We start from the raw sequence: 16,085 nt of genomic DNA on the forward strand, positions 1-16,085 counted from the left end.
TAAATAGCCGGGTGTCACCGCTAAGATTTACCTACCACAAACTGCTGCTGCGTTCCGCCCATAGATGTGCGGCGCTGGGTATCTTGATGGGCACGAACCAGCAACTGAACTAGTCGTGGAATGGCACCCTGTTCACGGAGAGGTGCGTGATTTGCTGGACAAAGGGCAAGGTTTCGAATCAATCCAACGGTGGCCTGTAGATAAGAATAATAAAGAGCGGGCATGTAACTCAACAAAATCATTTTCTTAGCCTAAAATTCCCACCACACTAAATCTACTGGGATCACCTGAAAGTAGCACAGACTTCACAAACACTTCGGAAGCCCACCCCGGCCACACTTCCTATTTACTAAGGAATAGGATTCGTACTTGTTAATCCCTCATGCCTAGACAACCATCCAATAGCTAGAGGTGGTTCATGTCCAATTCTGCAACCTACTTTTGTGACAGACAGTTTACCTTTATCAGAGGCCAATGGGATGGTGGGTGCAGGAGTTTAACCACAACCGGTAGTCCATAGTGAAGACGAACAGCATTCTGGGCCATCTCTGCTTCCTGGTGTCGACTGGTCAGATGACGAAGAGCACAGATGGCAGGCTCGGTGATGTCCTCCCTGTCACCAGCACGAAGGACAGTACGCACAAGTGCCTCTATACCACCCACTTGGCAGACCATCATCTTATTCTTATAATTATTGCAAGTGAGATTAGAAAGAATTCCAGCTGCACAGGTGACCACATTTATATCATCTGAGCCCAGAAGCTGAACAAGGGTCCCAAGAAGACCTTCCATCCCTTCCTATGGACATAAAAACAAATGCTCAGTACATATTCATCTTAATTCTATCACCAAGGCACTGGCATAATCAAAATTTACCTGTTTAGTCGCAGCATCTGATAGATTCCTAAGAGTCCAAAGACAGTTCTGAACGAGACGTTGACTTGGATCTGTCAGGTGAAGCCCTAAAGCTTGCATTCCACCTAGAATATGAAAAAAGATCTAAGGCAATGGCCATTAGCTGGCAATTCCTATCAGCACTAAGTGTCTTTTCTAGTCTTAGAGGGTGTCCCTCTTCACTGCCAAAGCTTAGCCCCTCTAAGTCCTTTATTTATTTTCATTTGTTAGGATGGTGCTCAGTTTCCCCTTCTTTTCCCATTCACCTCAACTAGTGGTAACTTCTGTCAAATACCTAATGTGGAAAAAGCCTTCTCTATCTCCACTCTCCTTACGTAATTTTACTTTCGTCCATTCAATCATCTCAAAAATATCCACCTAAATAAAATCAGACCATTTTGAGCTGGAGCTGTACCAGTGAGCAAAATATTGCATGGCCCCTTCTCTCATAGAGCTCATTCATGGTCTAGCTGGAGGCAGACAATAAACAAATATACAATTAATAAGCTGAAACTACACAGTGTGTCAGATGGTACCAAGTGCTATCAGGAAGAAAACCCCACAAGTGTCGGGGGGGGGGGTGCCCTACAATTTCAAGTAGGGTAATTAGGTCACCTCAGTGTGAAGGTGACATCTGCGCAAAAATACGGAGGAGGACCAATCCTAAAAGGTACTGGAACTCCAGTTTATTACCAGGAACCATATGAAAATGACGGACTCCAAACCGTGTGACCCAATGGTTCATAACCTTCTGCCATTCAGGACCCTAAGGAAGAGCATTTGTACTGGCGGTGGAGAGAAAACGGACGCTCAATTCCTCACTCACTGGCTTAACTTCACCATCTCTCTCCTACTGAAATCCCTTCCGAATGTAGTGAGATACTTTCCCTCGTCTCCTTGTTCATCTCTTCAGGTCTGCTTTATTTTACATTTTAGGTAGGCTCCGCACCCAGGGTGGGGCCTGAACTCACGACCTGGAGATCAAGAGTCGCATGCTCTACTGCCAGCCAGCCAGGTGCCCCTTTTCGTGTCTCTCTTAAATTAAGTCTACCTCCCCTAGGAGACAAGCATCATCCCTATCTGGCTGCTTCCTCCTAGCAGCTCCAGCTACTAACAGAGACCTGCACACGGCTGATGCTCAAGATCTGCTCCATGCCTCGATCCCCCTCCTCGACCTTCTCTCCTTCACAGGTTTCATTCCCTCCCTTTACTATTCACACGAACAGGGTGGATTTGACCCCAAACGTCTCATCAGAATACCCCGCAGACTTCAAAAACACGGAGACCTGCTCATTCGGCAGGTCTCCGGTAAGAGTCCACGCAGATGACTTTAAGGCATGCCCCCTCTTCCCCCCCTACACTGAGAGGTCAACTCCCAAATCTCTAGCCCCGTCTCCCCCTGCATCTCTGTGCCATACATAATCCAGCTACCTACTGGCCTTTCGGTCACTCTATCTCAGCTTCTTAAATTACCTTGTTCCAAAAATTAACCAATTCATTCTGGTAGCTCCATTTAGGATGTTCTCCCCACCACAAATCACTTCTGGTTGCCCTTTAGCCCCTAAGCTATTACATTTATGGGTGCTATCAGAAGCCTCAAAACAGTCATCCTTTCTATTTTTCATACCAAAACAGAAGTTTGTAACACAGCTCGGTGGCCTGATCTGCTTGCTTTTGGTCAAACTGTCATACACTGTTAATATTAATAATCCAAACACCTCACTGTGATGCGATGCCACTGCTTAACAGCCACTAATAACTTCTCATTATCTCTAAGACAAAGGCCAAATTCTTCAGCATAACCTTAAGGAACCCTTTAGAATTTGGATCCCACCTAGCACTGCAAACTGACCTATTCTACATCTGTGGCTCTAAAGCTAGGAAAAAAACAAACCATGAATAAACATACATGTTACAGGAGCCTAGAAATGTCTTGCAATATATGGCCCTTGCCTAGCCCATCAACCTCATCCTGGGTCCTGGGCTACTCATCCATTATTCATTAAATTCAAGTTACACTTCCTCTTTAGCACTTAGAACTCAACAATCTCTTTCTTACCATCAGGACATAGCATAGGGTTCTTTTCTCTCCCCGGAAAACATCTAATCCCCACTTCTCATATGGCTAATAGGTACCTTCTCGTCCTGCAATCTCATTTTACATCCCTTTCTCAGAGAAGCTCCTCTCTCCCCTTTAATTCTGATCACTACTTACTGTTCCTTTCTTCTCTGATACTCATTCTAAGCTGTTAATGCCCCCATTTTCTGCATATTTTTGTCACCCTCAACAGAATGGAAGAATAAACATAGGGACCATATCTGCTTAGTTATCCAGTATATACCACGTGCTTATTCCAGTGCTTAAGACATAGGTGCTGAATGTTTTCAGAACGCACAAGTGAACATCAGAATAACCTGGCTAACTTTTTAAAATAATGACCTTGTCATTCCACTCCAAGGATTCTGATTAAGTCCAAAACTCTGCATTTTCCTCAAGGACTCATATCTCTGGAACGGCTGGGCCAGAATTTCATCCCCTTATTCTAGATGAATCCAGCCACACCTGTCTGTCTCAGTGCCAGCCAGCTATCCTGGGCAACCATAATGCCCCTTTCTCCCACAAATTCTCAAATAAAACTACTCTCAACAAGTAAAAGAGGTGTTACTAACCCTACACTTCATTCCAGGTATTTTCTTCTATTAAATGCTTTCATATTTTTCCCCTTCCAGTTTTGATATGAAACTTGGTTTGAGAGTCCAGGTAGATACTGCTAAGTGTGTTACAGAAAGAACTGATGCTGGGTAGTTGCAGAGTAACTGTATCCTCATGATAAAAAAACAAAAGGCTGTGGCTGGTCCACCAATTCCTCTCCTTTGCTACCAACACGCACAACAGAAACTACCAAGTATTAGCCATCATTTTTGATGGGTAATAACAACTCTGCCTAAACTGGCCTAGGCTTAAACAGCACCAGTGCAGGTGTTAAGCAAGACATACACTTTAAATGCGGTCTTGGCTGCAGACCGAATAGAACCGTCTAGTTTCAGCCCATTAAGGTCAAGTTGTATTACCCTTTTCCTAAAACAAGTAATCAAATTAGAACTGCCAGATGTTGCACATGAGACTGAGAATACTTACCGGCTTCTACAATAGCTGGTTTATTACTAGAGCAGACAGACAGCACCTTCAGTACTCTGCTTGTGGTCCACAGTAGTTTCTCGTAAGTGTAGGTCCTCATTATATTTACTAAAGCTTGAGGTCCACCACTAGCCAGAATGATCAGCTAGAAAGACACGTATATACTGTTAATCACAAAATTGTCATCATATGCCCAAGAAAACAACCAACCTATTTTTATTATACAAGCATGTCAGCCAGCTTGCCACTGATCTAAATGTATTCCCAGACCCCATTATCCAGATTCCCACACTGGGGCCCCATTTACCCCCTCCTTCTACAGGATTCCACTCAAATTCAGGTATCCCAATACTCCCAAGAATAGATCAACTCTGCCCCAATTTTCTTCCTCCCACACTGATCAGAACAAAACAAAACAACAGAAACCACGCTGGTGTGCGACAGTAATGCCCAGATATTATTGTTGTATCAAAGCGGAGTTGTTAAAAATGTGAACCAGAATGGGCACTTAAAACTCCTAATCCTTTGGCTCTTGGCTGTTTTCACCTTAAAATGAGGTATCATCAAATAATCATTCCTTCTTGCCCTTTACTTCCCTCCATATTCCCACCTCCAAACTATCCTGATTTTCTAAACACAAATCTCATCAGCTCATACCTTGCTAAAACTGACTGCATTTAGTCATTACTCTTTTAACATATTCTACAAGGTCCTGCAGGACCTGCCCTGCTGAGCTCAATAATCTCAACTCAAACCTTTCCTCTTCTTTACTATTGTTTCTAAGTTTATTTATTTTAAGGGACAGAGAAGAGAGCGAGCACATTCAAGTGGGAGATGGGCAGAGTGAGAGAGAATCCCAAGCAGGCCCCGCGCTGTCAACACAGAGCCCAACTCAGGGCTCAATCTCACGAACTAGGAGATCATGACCTGAGACGAAACCCAGAGTCAGACGCTTAACCAACTGAGCCACTTGGGTGCCCCTTCTTTACTCTTTGTATCTCTTGAATTTCCAAAACTCATCACTCTTCTCCCTCTATAGGGCTTTCAAAGGTGCCATTTCCTCTAATCTTCACCTAGTCGATCTCTCCTCACCCTTAAGACCTGAACGCAACCTATCGCTTCCTCCAACAGGTCTCCCTGAACTTTCAAAACAGGGTTTGGTTCACTTATATGCTCTCATTGCTCCTTTACTTCCTCCAAACTCACGAGTTAAATAGTAATTATATCATTTCAGTGCCTATCTCCCACCTAAGAATGGAAGTTCTGAGAGGAGTTTGCCCACTATATCCCCAACACCTAGCTTGATACATACAAACGTTTATAGAAAAAGAGATGTCCAACTTTTTTTAAGGATACACACAAAGGGTGAGGCATACAAAGAACTTGCTAGAGTCCACAGAAGGACATGACATTGGGGTTCCCAATGCTCCATGACAACCATTCAGAAAAATTCTTTTACCTTGCTTTCTTGGTTGCCGTAAGCTAAAATCTGAAGGCAGTCTGTCGTAATAGCCAAGAATTTAACATTTGTTTTGTTGAGCAAGGCAACCATTTTCTGCAGCCCACCAGCTAAACGCACTGCCATTTTAGCTCCTTCTTGATGCAATAAAAGGTTGTGTAGAGTTGTAATGGCATAAAATAATACAGAATCCACTGGTGACCTGGGAAGAAGAAAAAAGCCACATCAGAAATGCAGTGATGGCACTCTTCTCCTTCTTAGCTGTGAGCCTTCTGACCATGTTTTCTTACCCAAGCATCTTCACCAGGGCGGGAATGCCCCCAGACTTAAAGATGGCCAGCAAGCCCTCACGATGATGAGAAAGATTGTGCAAGGTGCCAGCAGTACAGCGAGCTGTCTCCACGTCGTTCGTATTCTGCATGGTGCGTACGATGGCAGACACCATCTGAGGAGAACGCATGATGGCGTGTCTGGAAGCTTCCTTTTTCGAAAGCTGATGGACCATAACTGCAGCCTTATTAACCACCACCTATAACGTACGGGAATTAAGAGACATCATTGGTTTTCAATACTGATACTGGATGGCTATTTTGAGGCTCCTTCCTGGAGAGTTTCCTTCAAAGCAGATCGCGAGCCAGCCTCATCATTACTGACCTGGTCCTCATCGTTTAGCAGTTTTGTCAGTTCGGGGATTGCACGTGTGGCAAGTTCTGCATCATCTTGATAGTTAATCAAATTTACAACTGCGTGTTTCAGCATCTGTGATGGTTCAGCCAAACGCTGGACGTTAGTAGGGTGAGCAGCATCGAACTGTGTGGATGGGATCTGCATGCCCTCGTCTAAAGTCTCAGGGAACATAGCAGCTCGCACTCTCTGAGCTCGCGTCATCGCATACTGACCATCAATATCTGGAAAAGATAAATTCAACACCCGTTATTCCCAATTCAGCATTGTGCTGAACACGTGCTACACCAAACGTATTACCGAAATGTTACCTGAAGGTAACACTGCCACCGCCCCCCTTTCTTGACACCACTTAAACTGTTACACACCAACTTCTGTAAGAAGAATTCTCAAAACTGCATTCGGACTTTCAGTAAGGCAGTCAATTATCACCCTTACCAGCCACTTGTTCTTGAGTGAAGGACTGAGAAAACCCCTGTTCCCACTCGTACAGGACTTGGGTGGTATCCACATCCTCTTCCTCAGGATTGCCTTTACCACTCAGAGAAGGGGCTGTGGTGGTGGCGCCAGAATGGATTCCAGAGTCCAGGTAAGACTGTTGCTGCCAGTGACTGACAGCTGCTTTTCTGTCTGGCTCCATGGCCATGTCCAGTTCCATCAGATCAGCTAGAAAAATCCAACAGCATTCGCATTACTGCCAAGGAAATGTTATCTTCATTAAAAAATCTGGGATACAACCCACTGAAATATTGTTAGAAATAGTCAAATGTGGAAGACAGCCAAGAATAACAATGATAGCCAGGATTAGCTCAGTGAGGAAATATCTACACTCTTAGGGAACCACCTAACAGTTACTCACTGAATTAGTGGAAGAATGGTACTGCATCCAGGCTCCAGAAGCAGTCATCCAGACTAGATTCCTGCTGGTGGCTTGTTTGCTATTTCACCAAGCCATTAGGAGGAGTGAGCAGAAAATGGAGCAAAAGGTAGCCTGACAAGTAAGCAGGGAGAGAGTAAAGCAGGGGGATCTGAGCCAGACTGGGTTAATGGCAATGAAGCAGAGCCCCAATTCAGTAACTAAAGACTTGTGATACAAACCTTGGGTAGCCATTGCCCACACAGGATTTTCAAAACCGGTGTATGGTGTGCTTCAGATACCCTAAAAGAGTTAATCAAGTCATTAGGATTTAAAATTTGCTTGTTTTTAGTATTTTTAAGCCACTACGATGGGCTGATAAATACTACGGACCACATCCATAAATAGCCGCAACCCCTTTTACCATGTGATTGTGAAACCCAAACCCCACGGTCTCCTCTATACACCTCAACCACAGCTCCATCATTGGTGAAAACTCCAAGTAAAAACTCCTCTTTAACAAGCACCTCTTTTTAAGTAGGAATACAAATTATAGTTATTCAGGATGTCAAAAAGCACAATTATTGATGCAGATGAAGAAAATTTATAATGAAAGCCAAGGTGGGGAAAAGAAAGTATTCAAAATCAATTCCTCCTTGAGTTCCCAAAAGCGTTCTCCCTTTTTAACTTCTTTCACTGAAAAACTCATAGATCTTTTTGGACAGTGGTTTTAAAAAAGACCAAATTTTCATTAAATGGTTTTTCTTTACTGATACAATACAATGCCATATAAAATACCTTTATAAAGCAAATGGATCAGAACACTGGATTTTAGATCTTTTACTAAGAAGTAAAATTACTTTTCAAATGAAAGTTTGCAACACAAAAAATCTTTTTAGTAAATTTTTTCTAGTTCAAATTTATAGCAATGATGTATTATAAACAGAAGTATTACTCACCGGAGTAATGTTTTATCAGTATGAAAAAATCATATGCATAAAAATCTTAGCATCTTTGCATTTTGGCTTTACTGTGTAACATTCAGGAAAACACTGAATCACATAGGAAACTAATTGCAAATGAGAACCGTCTGAAGGCTCATGGCCACTAGATATTCCTAATAACAAAACTTCCTTTACTACACAGTATTCCCCTAAACAAGTTTATCTTGCACTACAAATTAACATAATGGTTTACCAACACGTAAAGACATGGACTAAAATATTTACGTGTGAACTGTGTATTCTATCACCGTAAAACAGAGTTTAAATATGTTTAATGAAAGTTGGAAACTACAGTCTAAAGTCCTATTTGCTCTATGTAAAGGAAGCATGTGTTAATTATTCCTAAAATTGCTCTTCCAGTACTAGATTTTTATAACCACAAAGGTCACTTGACACGTAAAGATGACAAGAGCTGTGGATACAACTGTGTTAGTTCCACGGTAGAAACAACTGACAATCTTTGTACAAGGCAAAATGAAGGACAGAAAATGAAGGTGATTCCTGTCAATACGAATCTTTTAAGATACTAAGCAGGATTATGTGTGTTCAATGTTTTGATTCAATAGGACTAGAGTGGGGCATAGAAGCCTGAATTTTTAATGAATATTCTAGGATGCACAAGCGATCTACAGACCACACTGAGAAATACCCAAGGTTTCTGTTCACTGATGCTGTGTTTTAGCTTACATTTTTCCACCTCTCTGGAAACTGAGTTCTCCACTCCAGTTTCCAGTTTATTTCCAGGAAAGGCAACTTAAAACAAGTTCTACATTGGGCTCTTCCTTTGGCCAATGCCACAGGGCTCAGAAACCAACTAGTCACTATAATACACATATAAAATATGTGTAAATCAGCTGTATAGTTACTGGTAAGGCTTCTGGTCCAACAAAAAGCTACTACCAGTAGTTAAGTTTTTGGCAAGTCAAAAGTTATTCACAGATTTTTGACTGTGTAGGGGGTCGGTGTTGTTCAACGTTCAAGTGTACATGGCTTCAAGGAAAAAAATATTTACAGTATTGTTTCCTTGTTGTTGATGCAAAGGCAAAATATTTAGCCATGTTATTGTGTAAAATCTGTTTATATGGGATGACCTGTAGTTTGACCACAATTTATAATGATTTTATGGAAAAAGCAAGTTCATACTCCAAACTTACAGTATCTATTTGTATGTTGAGGATTCCTCAATACTATTATTTTTATATACTTTAAAATTTATGCAGCATACATAACAGTGAGTCTACAATCCTACGTCATAAAGGAGGCCAATTATCAATCCAGCAGGTTGAGAAGTAAAAAATAGGAATGAAAATGGGGATCTACATAAGCAACAGTATATATCAACTCACCTCCTACATTACACTGCAGATGAATCCAAATTTACCAAAACTATGAGAACTATTCACTAAAGAAACTGAATATACTGTCCAAAGAAATCTAGGCCAGAGTCCTGCCCAAAAGGAAAGCCTTCCTCATTCTTCTTCTGGACAGAGCTTTCAGCCCAAGGATTGGCTCCTTCCACTACACCCTGTCAATCATTAGGGGTCCAATCCTAAAGCTCCCAATCAACCAAAGCTTACCAAACACATCTGAAAAGCCTTCAAGAGCAAAGGAAAAAGTTCAAGAAAGAAGTAACAGAAAAAACGCGGACTCCAGAGAAACAAAGGATTTTAAACTAGGGGTAAGGGGGGGGGGGGGAAGGAAACAATGTTTCAATTTACTACCCTCATAAAGATTGGAGATAATAAATTAAAAGCTCACTAGATAACCAAAGTTGAGAAAAACTCCTAGAACATAAAGGAGAAAGATATTCAAAATACAAAATAGAAGAAACAAGATGATCATCTAGGGGATCAGAGCGCCAACTAATAGGCATTTCAAAAAGAATTAGGAGAAACAAAAATGGGGAAAAGCCCATTAATACCAACTCAAGATAAAGGGAGGATAATGCTAACAAGTTATGAAGTACTGGAAGTTCCCAAATGCAGTGATCACAAACTACAGAATACATTAGGATGCTCTGTGTCCTGCCAGCTTCATCCCCACCAAGTGGTACTTTGACAAAGAAAGAGGGTTGCCAGGATCGCCAATTTATCCAGTTTAGTGAGGTAATGGACGCATGCACCCTTTTATTTTTTCTTTTTGTTAAACATATATTCTTTCCAGTTATATAATTTGTAAAGAACACCTCAAAATTTATCTTGCTACTTCTGATTTAAAATCTGTAAAGACTTAGAAAAAAATATACACTCTTTATATACAATAATTTCTATCTCGGTGAAAAGTTCATTCTGATCCATATCTTATCCAAAGTGTTACTATGAGTAATTTTTCCTTCAACTTTTTTAATAGGACTACTTAAGCATTCTAGGTTTTCCTTTTTTCTTATTAGGAAAATTTTCAAATATGCAGGAAAGTAGACACAACTGTATAATGAACACCCACATTACCTATACTTAACAACTGTTAACATCAGGTAGTATTTGTGCCCACCCACAGAATAATTTTAAAGTAAACTATATACATTATTATTACTAGTAGTAGTTCATCAGGTGGCTATGAAAAGTAAGGATATTTTCTTGCATACCAAAACATTACTATAGAAGATCAGCCTTACTGGCTGCTACTCCATACAGTTCACAATGAGTGAACTGGAGCCTCTACTTCACCCTGTGTACTTTAAATGGCCTTCTGTCAAAGTTGATGTGAGAATTCTTGACATGATAGAGGTCTCACGCTGAAGTTTACTTCTCCAGTTCCTATTAGGACAAATTATCTTAATTACCCTAGATTTCATAAAATTTGAGTATTACTAACTAGGAGTAACTTTGCTATATAAAAATAAAGCAGATCTATTATAAAACCAGTTTTATACTGGCCATTCATGCTAACAATTCACTTTCCAATAACCTGTACTAAAAGAACAAAAACCAATCACTTACTCTGTTTTAAAGTAAGAAAACCCAACTCTATTTCAGGAGCATGATAAACTTATAAAAAAAATCCTCAAGGATTAAAAACATTTCTAAGTAAAATTTGTTTTGTAAATCTAAAAGCACATACATACGCATTTTTCTTGTCACTACTAATATCTTGCCATTCACAAAATTTATACTCTCCTCAAATCTTCTGTTTAGGCACTTTTCATTTATCACTAATGTGTTTTTTTTTTTTTTTAACATTTATTTATTTTTGACAGAAAGAGAGCGTGAGCAGGGGAGGGGCAGAGAGAGGGAGACCCAGAATCTGAAGCAGGTTCCAGGCTCTGAGCTGTCAGCACACAGCCCGGCTCAGGGCTTGAAACCACAAGCGGTTGAGATCATGACCAGAGCTGAAGTTGGACACTTAACCCACTGAGCCACCCAGGCGCCCCTTATCACTAACAGTTTCAAGTCACAACTCAATCTAGTTACTTTTCTACTTTTACTCCTCAGCTGTGTCTGTGTATATTCTGAGAGGAGTCTTCCTACACTGGTCAATAGAATATAAATATCTAGTGACACTTTTGCTCCTCCAAAATTCCTAATATTGATGCCCTTGCTATTACTTTAAATACATAGGTGTAAAATGGCTATTGGAAGAAATATGAACTGGGAAAAATTAGGACACTTCCCAAATGATCGCTTTCCTTCCTTCATTTTATGGTCTTCTCTATCTTCTACCCTACCTATAAAGTAATATATGCTTAGTGTAAAATATTTTTCTTTGTCATTCCCACAATTAATGACATTTTGGTATATTTGGTATTTTATTAAATTTACTATTAAGTATGCTTTTATTATAAAAATATAAATATCAGAAACGTGTGGGTGGCTCAGTCAGTTAAGCGTCTGATTCTTGATTTCAGCTCAGGTCATTGTCTCACGGTTCATGGGATCGAGCCCCACGCATCGGGCTCTGTGTTGACAGAGCAGAATCTGTATGAGATTCTCTCTCCCTCTCTTCCCCTTCCTCCTGCCCCCCATAAATAAACTTAAAAAAGGTATACACACACACATATATAAATCAATTTCTTATTCCTTACTGTAGACACTATATATGTATATATATGCATGTATATATATAAATCAACTTATTCCTTATTGTAGATGCCTAAAAGTGTTTTCATTTGTATCATATATCTGTACTATAATTAGCCAAATCTCCCATTCTTGAATATTTAGTTTGTCCTCCCCCATTTAGTTTGCTACTCAAACAATGCTGAACAAACACGTTTGCATATAAATAATTCTCTTTAGCTTCTTCCACTTCCCTTCCACATGAGGACTGCTAAAAGGGTAAAAACTTTTAGGGCCTCTGATACACAGCTCCAAAAGACTGATGGAGCATAAACTGATACAATTTTCAGAAAAGGCCCCGTATGAGAGGCCAGCCTACCGAGGTGGAGCAGCATCAACTGTTACCTCAGGACATCCTGTAGCAGCTATGTCCTCCCATGTAATATACACATTACCCCATCCTGTAAGTTTCTCTAAATTCTGAGATTAAATACTCAAAAAAACCTTTTTTTGCCACGTGTACAGCCTTCTTGGCTTGCCAGATTCTTTAAAAAAAAACTTTTTTTTTAATTTTGAGAGAGAGAGAGAGAGAGAGAGAGAGAGAGAGAGAGAATCCCAAGCATGCTCCACACTGTCAGCACAGAGTCCAATGCAGGGCTCAAACTCACAAACCACAAGACTATGACCTGAACCAAAATCAAGAGTCAGATGCTCAGTCAACTGAGCCACTCATGTGCCCCTTGCCAGATTCTAGAGGTAGTCCTTTTATATTTTCATAGGGAACATGTATATGTTATATATAAGAAGTTCCTTGAATAATCACTGATACAGCATATTTAGGCCTATCATGTGTGTCTGAGAATATGATTTCACTACTTAAAATAATGTGATAATGGTAATATCCTTTACACTTATGATATATCCTTACTGTCACCAATGAGTACCTTCATACATAATCTCTGGTCAATAACATAATCCTAAAATAGTCTTGATACTCCAGAAAAAAAAAAAAAAAGAATGTTTCAAAACAAACTTTTACTTTATTCAAAGATCAAGTCACTACAAAAAGCAGATGATTTTTCTTCAGCCTACAGTACTCTAAGCAACTGAAAACACTGATATTTTAAAATACAGTTATTTCAAAGTACACAATAAACAGGCTTTATCTATCTACACAGGCACATTTTTATAATTTCCAAATATAATTTTATGCCAGCTAAGTTAAACAAAATGTTTAATACTGTTTATGTGGTAAAAGTGCAAAGATTACATGCCAGCTTCTAAATACCTGGGCACAAAGGGAATCAAGAAAGAAGGGTATTAAAGATGGCTTCAACTCTTTTGCATTTTTTTAAGATAAAATAAATACGGCAAAATTACATACACCTCTTAATATCTAGGCCACCCATGAGTGCATGGCTGTTTGTTACATTATTCTCTATACTGTGCGTAGCAAGAAAAATTGAAAATGAAATAAGGAAATAGTTCTACATCAGCATCTCAGGTAAAGTAATTTAAACCCCAATATGATTTTAAAATATAAGAAAATCTTTGTACCTTTTCAAACAATTAAAATGGAACTATCCATAAAAGACACAAATGTTTCATGTACACTTCTGTCAAACCAGCTAAACCTTACAATTCAAGTACCAAAAGTGAGGATAAAATACTCCCGTCTCCTTGAAGAGGCAGCAGTCACAGTAGCTCAATAGGCTACAAATCTATTTTAGAAGGCTAGAGACTGCAGCTATGTGGGAGGATCTGTTTCTTTCCACTACATCTTGAAACTGAAAATCCTGTTCCTCTTAAGTTCATAAAATGATGATTAGCGAAATCCTTTTAAACTGAGGACATTCTTTGTTAACTAACATTCTAGAGACACTTTTACAACTCTTTTAAGTTACACAGTGATAATACTGCACAGAAAACAGTTCACGGTTAAACTAAATTGTTAATAAAAAGTGACCATTATGTACAAACTACTTTCCTATGTACAAATAGGTTAGAAAATCATAATCACAAAAAGATCTCATGCATAAAAGCAACAATAAAAACAAAGTACACACAAAATTAAATGTAATTATTTTTTTCTTGGCTGGAAAGTCATTTTGTACTATATAAAGATATTGTTGGTTTTCTCTTAGTTAAGGCTAATATCCTTGGTACACAGAGAACTAGAGACAAATCAATAAAAAAAACATCAGGGAAAGGGCAGAAACCATCATTTCAAAGGAAAAATACAAAGTAAGCAATAAATACACACAAAAGAATTTAAACTCATTCATTTTTTGCATATCAGCCCAGCAGATTTAAAAGATTAATAATATCGACTGCTAAGACGATACAGTTGACCCTGGAACAAGGGTTCGAAATGCACGGCTGCACTTTACGTGATTTTTTTTTCATCATGATTAAGTATACTCTTTAATCCCCATCCCCAATTTCAACCCCACGCACGCACCTCCCTTTGGTAACCATCAGTTTGTTCTTTATAGTTGAGTCTGTTTTTCTTTTTTTAATATAATTTATTGTCAAATTGGTTTCCATACAACACCCAGTGCTGATCCCAACAAGTGCCCTCCTCAATGCCCATCACCCACTTTCTCCTCTCCCCCACCTCCCATTCAACCCTCAGTTTGTTCTCAGTTAAGAGTGTTTCTTGTTTTGCCTCTCTTTTTTCCTTTGCTCATGTTTGGCTTTTTAAATTCCATATGAGTGGAATCATATGTTACTTGTCTTCGACAGATTTATTTCACTTAACATCATGCTGTCTGGCTCTGTTCATGTTGTTGCAAATGGCAAGACTTCATTCCTTGTTATGGTTAAATAATATTCCACTGTGTGTGTGTGTGTCTGTGTGTGTGTGTGTGTGTGTGTGTGTGTGTGTATACTTTTGGCCCCCTCACCATCTTTTTTTTTCCCAAACACACACTAGAGTGGACTCTGAAAAGCCTAAATCATAGTACACGCACCTATAGTGGCTTCCTAGTGCACTTTGGATTTTATTCTATATCCCCTTATGGATCTGACATAAATATAGATGTATAGGTATAGGTATAGATACATATGCACAACCCACTATATCTTCTTTATCCTTCATCTATCGATGGACACTTAGGCTGCTTCCATACTTTAGGTATTGTAAATAATGCTGCAATAAACGTAAGGGTGCATGTATCTTTTCAAATTAGTGTTTCTGTACTCTTTGGGTACAGATCCAGTAGTGGAATTACTGGATCACAGGGTAATTCTACTTCAAATTTTTTGAGAAACCTCCATACTGTTTCCCACAGTGGCTGCACCAATTTGCATTCCCACCAACAGTGTAAGAGGGTTCCTTTTTCTCCACATCCTGGTCAACACTTGTTTCTTGTATACATTTGTTTTTGTTTTTTTATAGTACAGTACTATAATAAATGTATTTTCCCTTATGATTTTAACATTTTCTTTTCTCTAGCTTACTTTATGGTAAGGATACAGTACTTAATACATACAACACACACAAAAAAATGTTTTAATCCTGTTTATGCTATTGCTAAGGCTTTTTTCTCTATCAACAGTAGGCTACTAGCCATTAAGTTTCGGAGGAGTCAAAGTTTTATGCAGACTTGGGACTACATGGGAACCAGTGCCCCTAATCCCCACATTATTCAAGAATCAACTGTAGTTCAACTACCAGAAACTTTTTGGAGGATAGGTTGGCACTACCCATTAAATATGTGTAAATAACCTCTGACTTTAAAATTCCATTTTTATAATAGAAACATAATTTGTAGCAATATTCACAGAAGAATGCCAAGAGGTCTGCACAATGAAGCATTCATAGAAAAAAACTGGAAATTACCCAAATGCTCATCAACAAGGCAATGAATGAACAATAATTTATCCACTCGCCGAACAAACATGTAACACCTTTCATGTTACTGGCATTGCAGTAAGAGTGAATACCAGAGTCTGAGACTCAAGCTCGTACATCCAGTAAAGCCTGGATTCTGCTACTAGAAAGTTAAGCAATAAAAACAAAACAATTTAAAGAGAACTTCTGTGAAAGAAA

At 39.3% G+C, this 16,085-nt stretch overlaps 1 protein-coding gene across 3 annotated transcripts in view; it reads right to left on the bottom strand.

The window, feature by feature from the left end:
• The window catches only part of CTNNB1 (catenin beta 1), a 40,936-nt gene that overhangs the window by 5,824 nt on the left and 19,027 nt on the right, over positions 1–16,085 (bottom strand). For all 3 annotated transcript variants that reach the window (XM_027040781.2, XM_027040780.2, XM_027040779.2), the window contains exons 2-10: positions 7,275–7,335; positions 6,615–6,842; positions 6,147–6,400; positions 5,783–6,021; positions 5,493–5,694; positions 4,034–4,178; positions 877–980; positions 460–798; positions 36–194 (exon numbers count right to left, since the gene is read on the bottom strand). In XM_027040781.2, coding sequence (XP_026896582.1) covers positions 36–194; positions 460–798; positions 877–980; positions 4,034–4,178; positions 5,493–5,694; positions 5,783–6,021; positions 6,147–6,400; positions 6,615–6,842; positions 7,275–7,287 — 1,683 coding nt within the window. In that variant the 5' untranslated portion in view covers positions 7,288–7,335. The remainder of the gene's footprint in view (positions 1–35; positions 195–459; positions 799–876; positions 981–4,033; positions 4,179–5,492; positions 5,695–5,782; positions 6,022–6,146; positions 6,401–6,614; positions 6,843–7,274; positions 7,336–16,085) is intronic.

The sequence above is a fragment of the Acinonyx jubatus genome, chromosome C2 (assembly GCF_027475565.1).
Source record: "Acinonyx jubatus isolate Ajub_Pintada_27869175 chromosome C2, VMU_Ajub_asm_v1.0, whole genome shotgun sequence".
NCBI classification, from domain to species: Eukaryota; Metazoa; Chordata; class Mammalia; order Carnivora; family Felidae; genus Acinonyx; species Acinonyx jubatus.